This window comes from Nannospalax galili, unplaced genomic scaffold (assembly GCF_000622305.1).
Source record: "Nannospalax galili isolate Female #2095 unplaced genomic scaffold, S.galili_v1.0 scaffold1639, whole genome shotgun sequence".
NCBI lineage: Eukaryota > Metazoa > Chordata > Mammalia > Rodentia > Spalacidae > Nannospalax > Nannospalax galili.
This window is the reverse complement of record NW_008343206.1, coordinates 246,831-256,895: the sequence shown is the minus strand read 5'-3', so window position 1 is coordinate 256,895 and position 10,065 is coordinate 246,831. Positions and strand designations below refer to the sequence as shown.

Genomic DNA, 10,065 nt, shown 5'->3' with positions numbered 1-10,065 from the left:
TCCCTCCCTCCCTCCCTCCCCGACCTAGTGCTCACTGCCTGGCCCAGATCAAGCCCTGCAGAGACAGCAGAGTATGTGTGTGTGTGTGTGTGGGGGGGGTGTCTTCAAAACAAGTGACTGTGGGGCGTAGAGAAGGACATGAAGCCACAGCAGTGTGACCATCTCAGCCTTCCCCCTCGCCCGCAACTCTCAAGGTAGACGCTGCTCAACACGGGCTCCCCAGATGCCCCTGCTAGTGGTCTGCCGGTGCTGACGGATCCCTACTCATCCTGCTTCCTTCAAACACACAGAGCCAACCTTCCAGGTGACCCAAAATGGCCAAGTACTCTATGGGACCACAGTGCCCAAAGCTTCAGCACACCTTCAGACAAAATCCAAACGGCAACCCTTTTTAGAGCATCCTTCCCAACACCCACGGCCTACCCATCAGACATCTGGGCCCAGGCCCCTTGCCATGGCTCCCTGGGCAGTGGTATAGGCCCAGTCCACTTCTCACCTGCTTGTCTTACGAACCACACCTATAGTCTAGCACAGCCTTCCCCGCTGAGAAGGGTCCATCTCTAAACCTCTCACCAGGAGCACAGTCCAGACCTCACACTGCCATCGGCCTCCCCCAGCTCCTTTCGGGGCTATGTGCACCCCAGACACAATTACTTCTTCTTTGTCTCAGTGCTGCGCACCAGGCCACCTTGCCTCTCCCCCACCCAGGCCTCCTTCCCAGAGGCATGGAGTGCTTTGCGCAGAGCTGTGTCTTCAGCACCAGAACTCACCCTGAACTTCTCCAGACATTGGCAAAGCTACTAGGGCACAATGGGCAGAGGGTCTTGTGCCTCTACATGGGCGGCACCTCACCCACAGCTCCCAGGCCCCTGCGCCTGTCTCAAGAAGGACCCCCGCATGGAAGGATGGCTACCCTTCACCCCATGGATGGCTTGACTGCAGCCAAAGACACGGGGCTCCAAGAACAAGGAGGTCCCTTTTAACTTAGACCTTCCAAATGCCAAGTGACTCAGAGACTCTGTCTCTGCAAAGGTGTCAGTAGGTGCTGGGGACCCTGAGGGTCAGTACTGGCTCCCACCCCTTGCTCTAACTTCCCCTGTCAAGTACATGGCTCTCAGGACTCAGCTGTGGACTCTGAGGAGCAGGCCCCACCCAGTACTGCCAGCACATGTGGCCGCAGGTGTAGGAGTCAGGTCTGTGCCCATCGCTCTGCAGGGAGAGACTGCCAACCCCGCTCCTGTGACTCTGCCTCATGGCCACTTGGGTGGAGATTAATGGGACAGTCCTCTCCCGAATTGAAGAGGCCACTCAGAGAGGAGGAAGGCAGTCCTGAGCACCACCAGGCCAGGCCCAGGGAAACCCGACCTGGCAAACTCCAACCTTCTTCAAACCTCTAAGCTGGAGTGGCTCCTTCCAGTGGAAACTCTCTCTCTCCCGCAACAGCCCAGCAGCCATCCGGTGGAGCCAGCAGATACTTATGGCAAAGATGCAGCTCACAGAGATGCGTTAGAGGACCTGCTGAGCCATGGGCAGAGCCAGGTGGGCGAGATCTTTGCTGGGCTAGGCTGGCTGCTGACTCCCAGCTTCCCCTTATGCTGACCTTTTATGGGCACTGGTGAGATAGACCAGGGCCAGATCAATTGTGTGAAGGGGAGTGGGAGAGGACAGTGGACTCCTGGCAACAGCGGCACAGGATCAGCTTCAGGGTCCTGCCTGCTGTGTCCAGAGAAAGTTTACTGACCCAAGCCCACAGCGGGTCCTCTGGATGCATGAGACTGCACCGACTGCCCAGGCATGTGCTATTGTGCTTAGTTTTGCTCTGGAGACGGGAACTCACAGATCCAAGACTGGCTTCAAAGTCCCCATGGAGCTGAGAATGACCCTGAACTTTGGATCCTACTGCCTCCACCACCCTAGAGCTGGTGCAGAAATGTCACACCAGACCTGGGTTATGTGGTGCTGAGTATCAAACCCAGGGCTCTGCTAAGCGAGTATCCTCCCACCTGAGCCACCCCCCTCACCCACCGTTCATTCCCTCCTTTCCTTCTCTGCTCCTGTCTTCCTCCAGGCAGTTACTCATCCACACTGTCCTAACTGCAGTGACTCTGCAGTGCAAGAGAAGGACACCGGAGGGCGTGGCTGCAGGTGCCCTGGGAGATGGTCCAGCCCCGGGCTGCACACCTGCCTTCTTCATGTGTAACCCACGCTTGTAACCAGCCTTGTAAAGTTGTACAGCGCTAAATGAAATTACACTTAAATGCTTAAAAAGCTCTGGCGCAAAGCCAGTGCCCGGCTTGCTACAATCACTGTAATTGCTCCTGCATTACAAAGATGATCATAATCGCTGCCTAACTCCAGAGACTCCCTGGAGGAATGTGCCAGACCACACAGGATCCCAAGGGCACTGTATGGAGCAGCCCAGACCACTGTGGGGGAAGACTCTGGGTGATGGTCCCCTCCAGATGGGCTGGGTGGCTGAGACAGTGTGAAGTGGTCCTTCGGTACCTGGAGTGTGCAGAGACTGGTGGACGAAACGCTGAGAAGAGGCCAGCTTGCACCAGATGGTGGGTTCTGCCACACACCAGCTGACCATCACTTAGGAGAAGGAGGGCTTCCTCCCTGGCCCGCTCTGCAAACTTGGCTTCGGGAGACCCACACACACATGCCCAGAGAAGGGCAGGTCGCTGGCAGGCAGACCTGCAGCTCAATCTGGGAACACAGGAAGGCCAGAGCCCTCTGATGGTGGGAATGTCCCAAAGACTGCAAGGACAGCCCACAGTGCTGGAGCCTTTGCTGTGTCCACCGGGGCTGCCTGCCTGCTGGGCCGGCCCGGCGTGCTCTCACACGCTTGGGCTACTGGCGATCTGCTACTCAGAATCTCTGGGTCAGCCGGGCAAGCGGGTGGAGGGGGTTCCTGTGCTTATCCAGGCCTCCAGACTCCAGTGTGGTGGTAAGAATCCACAGGTGCAGGCTGCTAAAAGGTGCATTTGTGCTGCTAACAAGCTCTGAGGTGAGCCTGGGGTCGGCACCCTCCTCACCCTCTGCCTTCTAAGACCACTACCCACCACAGATGTCCTAGTAACACCCCACCACCTGCAGACTGCTCCCTTCCTGCAAATGCACCCCCGGCCTCCTCCAGCTGCTACCCCACCAGTCCCCTTTGGGGTTCCCACCTACCACTGCCACCAGGAGGTGCCGCGCAGACGCTGGAGAGGCTCAGTGCCCACGGAAGGCTGCAGATGCCCTGGGAACACGGGGTCCTGAGGTCACAAACAAGCAATTATCTGTAGCCTACAAACAGGCCGCTCTGCTCCTCTGCCTCCCATTCTGCAGAGCTAGTGCCTCTTGGTAACTCAAACAGAATCTGCAAAGGCGGCCCTGCATGGCGGCTGACATCCCTGCATCAGGGGAAGCCTGGCCCTGTCTCGATCTGTGTGATGGCAGACTTCACCTTGCTGGCCCTCTGGGTCTTATCTGCATAGGAAAAAAAGAGCAGTGCCATTCACAAAGACCTACTCCGAGGGTCACAGGGAGAACAGATGTGTTTACAGCCGAGAAAGGCTGGCTGTGTTGTTATGTGATAATACAAAGGCCCTCTGGTTAAACTATGGGAAAACCAATGACGTGAGTTCTGCCTCCCACAGGTCACGAGATGAGCTCGTCTCCTGTGGCTGCATGCCACCCAGCCTGCAAAGAGACTAGAAACAGGTTCTGAGTCAACTCAGGGAAGATGACTTGACCCAGAGCCTCCTTGAAAATCTGGGAAGATGGCTGCTTTCAATAAATCCACAAGTTGTTAAAGGCCCCTGACCTGTGTGTGGGGTGCACACCGTAATCCTCACTCTGGGAGGTGAAGGGTTCCCAGTCTGAGGTCAGCCTGGACTCCAACAAGAGATCCTGTCTCAAAACAACAAAAGACCACTCAGAAACGGAACCCACAGCCTGGGGAACACCTCTGGTAGTGGCATGAGGGTGTCTGGGGATTGCTTTTTACTTCCTGCTTCCTCAGAGGCTGGCCCAAGCACTTCTCTCGGAGGGTCAGCCGAGGGACAGTGTTTGTGCACAAAGTAGGAGCCGGTGAGACTTCAAACCGTGACGCCCGGTCACTAACTGAACATCTCCACTGATAGCAGTCTCCCCAGGTAAGTCAGTTCTCACAAAGTTCTTGCTATCTAAAACTCTAAGTAATTAAAAAACAAACCAGCTGGGTGAGGTGGCGCATGACTTTAACCTCAGCACTTGGGAGGCAGAGGCAGGTGGATCTCTCTGAGTTAGAGGCCAGTCACACCAAGTTCAGGTGAGCCAAGGCAACACAGTGAGACCCTGTCTCAAAACACAAACCAAACAAACTGAAAACAAACAAACAAACAAACAAAATTCCTTACTATTAACAAATGAATCACACATATGTTTTTATTTTAAAAGCCAAAGGGGATGCTGGTCCTGGTGCCACACGCCTGCCATGTTGGTACACAGGAGACAGGGAGCTCAGCAGTTCTAGGTCACCCTCGGCTACTTATCAAGTTCAAAACTAGCTTAGGCTACATGAGAACCAGTCTCAAAAGACCCCAAATAAATAAATGCACAAAGTCTTGATTTTGGCACGATGTGGTGCTTATACATCAGGCACTGTTCGAGTCCTTTCAGCTATGAACTCTGGTACGCCCACGGCACTCTCAGAGGCAGGAGCCATTCCCCACACTGCTGTGAGGATGGGCAGTTTCCACCCCAGCTCTGCCAGGCAGCTCAGGGGAGAGGCTGCTGGCCACACTGCTGTGTCACAAGAGACTGGGTGGACTTCTAAGAGCTACCTGGCTCTGGGGCGGGCAGAGCCAGCTGGAATCTAGACGTGCCAGTCCAGTGGAATGTGAAGGTGAGCAGCCCTGTCATCTGTCCCCATCACTGGGTGACCCAGGTGGTCAGAACCATCTACCTACAATGCCAAGTCTAGCAACAAGGCCCCACAGGATGCCAAGAGATCTTGGTACAGCAACTGATGCTGGAGGCAGGGAGGAGAGGGGCCAGAACTCACATCTAGTGCCTGCCGGCGCAGGGACTGAACGCTACACTGAGCATGCTTCTGTGACGGCTTGCCTCTGACCATCAAGGATCTGGGCCACGGCCGCTGTTCTTTCCAGAACCCAGCTGCTGTAGGGATGGGGAGGAAAAACACTGCTCTACAGACGTCTGACTGCAGGACCCAGGTCTACCCTCGGGTGACATGAGTGACTGCCTCTTGAGGGACAATAAAGTGGGCAGTGATGCTCTGACGGGGCAGGTCCCCTTGGTGACAGCTGGTCACACAGAACATTAAAGCCTTCATCAAGCCCAAGCCCTTTCATGTGTGTGTACACAAAGCTCTCACTTCCTCTGTCCCACTTCCCTAAATACCAGTCTCAGGTGCCCTTCCGCCCACCTGGTTGGGCAGAAGACCAAAACAATCTTTGGGCTTTCACCTCACCCCAAAGTCCAGCCAGGGTGGAAAGGGGTGAAGTCCCAGGTGCAGACCAGCTGGGGACAGGCTGTTTGGCACAGAGCCATCCTCCCCACCAGGTATACAAGGGGATCTTGGCCTCAACCCAATAAAGAAACTGAGGCTGGGGACGAGGTAGTCTTCCAGAACAGGGGTCAGGAGACTGCAGGAGCCATGCTGAGAGTCCTGGTTTGCCAATGACCACTTGGCTCCCGCTGTCCCCTGGGCTCTGGTCTAGCCATTGCCTACTTAGCCCCTCATCGGCCCTAGGGCCTAGCTTAGTCTGGCCACTGCCCATCCAGGTCACCGCCAACTCTAGAGCCCTGGCCTGCCACTGCCTACTTAAACCATCACCGTCCCCAGCGTCCTGGGTTGGCCACTGCCTATTTGGGCCCTCGCTGTCTCCAGTACCTGGCCTGGGCCCTACCTAGATGTGGGACCCAACAGGCCAGAGCCCTGGACTACTACTGTCCACTTGGGCCTCCACAGTCCTGGCCTAACCACTGTCCAATTGGCCCATTGCTGTCCCCACAGCCCTGGCCTGACCACTCCCCACTCAGATCACTGCTGACCCTAGAGCCTGCCACTGCCCCATTGAGCCACTGCTGTCTGGCACACCCTGGTCTGCCCACTGCCCCCTCAGAGCACTGCCAACCCTAGAGCCCTCGACTACCACTGCTCCCTTTGGCCCCCAAAACCCTGATCTGACCACTGCCTCCTTGGGAGCACCATGGTCTGACCACTGTCCACTTGGGCCCCCATAACCCTGACCTGATCACTGTTCCCTTGGGCCCCCATAACCCTGGCCTGCCCACTGCCCCCTCAGAGCACTGCCAACCCTAGAGCCCTCGACTACCACTGCCCCCTTTGGCCCCCATAACCCTGATCTGACCACTGCCTCTTTGGGAGCACCATGGTCTGACCACTGTCCACTTGGGCCCCCATAACCCTGACCTGATCACTGTTCCCTTGGGCCCCCATAACCCTGGCCTGCCCACTGCCCCCTTCGGCGCCCATAACCCTGGCCTGACCACTGCCCCCTTCGGCACCAGCTGGGGACAGGCTGTTTGGCACAGAGCCATCCTCCCCACCAGGTATACAAGGGGATCTTGGCCTCAACCCAATAAAGAAACTGAGGCTGGGGACGAGGTAGTCTTCCAGAACAGGGGTCAGGAGACTGCAGGAGCCATGCTGAGAGTCCTGGTTTGCCAATGACCACTTGGCTCCCGCTGTCCCCTGGGCTCTGGTCTAGCCATTGCCTACTTAGCCCCTCATCGGCCCTAGGGCCTAGCTTAGTCTGGCCACTGCCCATCCAGGTCACCGCCAACTCTAGAGCCCTGGCCTGCCACTGCCTACTTAAACCATCACCGTCCCCAGCGTCCTGGGTTGGCCACTGCCTATTTGGGCCCTCGCTGTCTCCAGTACCTGGCCTGGGCCCTACCTAGATGTGGGACCCAACAGGCCAGAGCCCTGGACTACTACTGTCCACTTGGGCCTCCACAGTCCTGGCCTAAACACTGTCCAATTGGCCCATTGCTGTCCCCACAGCCCTGGCCTGACCACTCCCCACTCAGATCACTGCTGACCCTAGAGCCTGCCACTGCCCCATTGAGCCACTGCTGTCTGGCACACCCTGGTCTGCCCACTGCCCCCTCAGAGCACTGCCAACCCTAGAGCCCTCGACTACCACTGCCCCCTTTGGCCCCCATAACCCTGATCTGACCACTGCCTCTTTGGGAGCACCATGGTCTGACCACTGTCCACTTGGGCCCCCATAACCCTGGTCTGCCCACTGCCCCCTTCGGCGCCCATAACCCTGGCCTGACCGCCGTCCACTTGGGCGCCCATAACCCTGGTCTGCCCAATGCCCCCTTCGGCGCCCATAACCCTGGCCTGACCACTGCCCCCTTCGGTGCCCATAACCCTGCCCTGATCACTGCTCCCTTGGGCCCCCATAACCCTGGTCTGCCCACTGCCCCCTTCGGCGCCCATAACCCTGGTCTGCCCACTGCCCCCGTCGGCGCCCATAACCCTGGCCTGCCCACTGCCCCCTTCGGCGCCCATAACCCTGGCCTGACCACTGTCCACTTGGGCCCCAGCTGTCCGGAGCACCCTGGCCGGGCCCTGCCTGCCCGGGCCCAGCCGCCCCGGCCCCCGGAGCGCACCCTCCGGCAGTCCCTGAGCCCCCCGCCAGCCACGGGCCCCGGCTGTCCCCGTGCCACTCACCGTGCTCCCCGGAACCTGCCATCGCTGGGAATCCCAACCCACGGCCAATGCCACAGACGCTTCCCAGAATCTGATGCAACCGCGGCCCCGGAAGTCCCGCCCTGCCCCCGTCTTCCGGGCACGTCCGTCGCTAGGCAACAGCGTCTCCGACGCCAGCGTGGGGCATGCCGGGAGAAGTACGCTGGGCTCAGTTGAGAAACAGGTAGGCAAGGCGGGCGACGAGCGAGGGCCCCGGGTTCGAAACGCAAACAGCTGTGCGAGGCGGGGCGCGCGGGAGACCTCGGGCTGGGCGGGCGGTGAGGGCGGGAGACGGGCGGGGCGAGCGAGAAGGGGTAGGAGTGTGAGCAATCCCCCAGGCCGTAGTTGTGCAGGCCGGTGGCACGCCTGTGGCCGAGTTGAAGATGCTTGTCCTGGATGAAAGTGATTGGTGAATATTCCTCAGGATGTGATGCTTGGAATGATCAGGAGGAAGAAACAGGGCGGGGCCTGGGCACTGAGCCCAGTAACTGACACAGCCCCCCCCCGCAAAAGGCCGCAAGCCCGAACTGGTGGCCCTAGTCCAGAGTGTCCAGCCACACTGCCTTCCTTTGTACGTGAGGGAACACCAACAGGAGGAGGTTTGTGCACCCAGGACAATGAGAAGTAGTTTAAAAACAAACTATTGAGCCTTTAATCCCGCCCTGGGGAGGCAGAGACAGGAAGATCTCTGTGAGATCTAGGCCAGCGTAGTCTGGTAGTTCCAGGCTAGCTGGGGCTACAGGGAGATACTGTATCAAAAAAAAAAGAGGATACACTTTTGGGGCTGAAGAGTTGGCTCAGGGGTTAAGAGCACTGGCTGCTCTTGCAGAGGACCCAGTCAGGTTCTCAGCACCTACATGGTGGCTAACAGCTATTTGTAACTCCAGTTCCAGGGGATCTGACACCCTCTTCTGGCCTCCACGTACACTGCAGGACATGGGTGCACTTACATGCAAGCAAATCATTCATACACATAAAAATAAAGAAGGGATTGAGTCCTTTGGAAAATGACTCACGCCTGACTCGGGCCTCTGCGGGGCAAGTATACCAATCACCACCCAAAGAAACTTTTTGCAACAGAGACTATCACAGAGTTCCACAACTGGTCACAAATGGATATTAAGTGTCTGTAAGATACCTGGCCCTAGTGACATCCACAATGGAACCTCTTCACCTAAATCTCACAGAGCACAGTGGAACAAGAGGTAGAGAGAACACTAATGCATTTCAACTCTCATCAGTGCAGCTCCCTCATGCAGCAAAGGGCCACGATAGCCAAAGTGTAGAGATGGAGTCTTCAGAGTGTGGGTCTGTGGAGAGGACTCTTACATTAAAATCCACCCACTCAGGGCTCAGGGACCATTGTGGAAGGCAGGGCAGAAAGATTTTAAGAGTCAGGGAGGAGGTGTATGACTATACAGAAATAGAGTCCTACAGGCTCCTGGGACCTTGCTCATATGAACTGTCAGCAATGGTGACAGCATGCACAAGACCCATGCAAACTCAAGTAAACAAAAACCCAGCATAGAACTGGGGAAATGGACAGCAGGCTCCAATCTTAGCAGAAGAACTCCAGTCATCAGGGACTGGAGAGACGGCTCAGCGGTCAATCACACTGGCTGGGAGTGCAGAAGACCTGGACTTGGTTCCCCACATGCACAACTCCAGTTCCAGAGGATCTGACACCCTCTTCTGGCCTCTGTGGGCCCTGCATGGCATGAGTGCCCTTGCACACTTGCAGGCAAAGCACATATAAAAATAAAAACTTTTTGAGACAGGGTCTCCCTGTAGCCCCAGCTGTCCTGGAACTCACTATGTAGACCAGGCTGGCCTTGAACTCACAGAGATCTGCCTGCCTCTGCCTCCCGAGTGTTGGGATTAAAGGCCGTGCGCCCCCGTGCCTGGCCTTAAAAATAAAAACATTTTTAATTATTAAAAAAGATTAATCATCCCCTGTGGCCCGCCGGGCAGCCTGGGCAGGGTGCCAGGGTAGGAAGCGTGGCGGCCCTGCCCTGTCGCCTGGACCAGCTGCGGCCGCCTCCGCAGTCCCCGCTGCAGCCAGCCACAGGGATGGACCTGGCCGCAGCAGAGGAGCGGGGTGCCCACTGGAAGTTGTCCAGGAAAAACCACGCATCTCCTCAGCCCACCATGGCAGACAAAATTGATTTCAGTACTGGAGATGCTGGGGCTTCCAGCACTTACCCTATGCAGTGCTCCGCCCTGCGCAAAAACGGCTTGGTGGTGCTCAAAGGATGACCGTGCAAAATAGTGGAGATACCAACTTCCAAAACTGGAAAGCACGGACATGCCAAGGTACATTTTATTGGAGTTGATGTTTTCACAGGCAA

The 10,065-nt window shown here is 57.1% G+C and overlaps 1 protein-coding gene across 8 annotated transcripts in view; it reads right to left on the bottom strand.

Moving 5' to 3' along the window:
* Positions 1-7,845, bottom strand: part of Cars (cysteinyl-tRNA synthetase) — a 50,529-nt gene extending 42,684 nt beyond the window's left edge. For 2 of the 8 annotated variants that reach the window (XM_029566502.1, XM_029566505.1), the window contains exons 1-2: positions 5,033-5,049; positions 3,178-3,260 (exon numbers count right to left, since the gene is read on the bottom strand). In XM_029566502.1, coding sequence (XP_029422362.1) covers positions 3,178-3,260; positions 5,033-5,034 — 85 coding nt within the window. In that variant the 5' untranslated portion in view covers positions 5,035-5,049. Of the gene's footprint in view, positions 1-3,177; positions 3,261-3,811; positions 3,898-5,032; positions 5,149-7,699 lie in introns of those variants that run through there. The other 6 variants (XM_029566500.1, XM_029566503.1, XM_029566501.1 and 3 more) reach the window with 6 other exon arrangements.
* Positions 7,846-10,065: the final 2,220 nt, after the last annotated feature.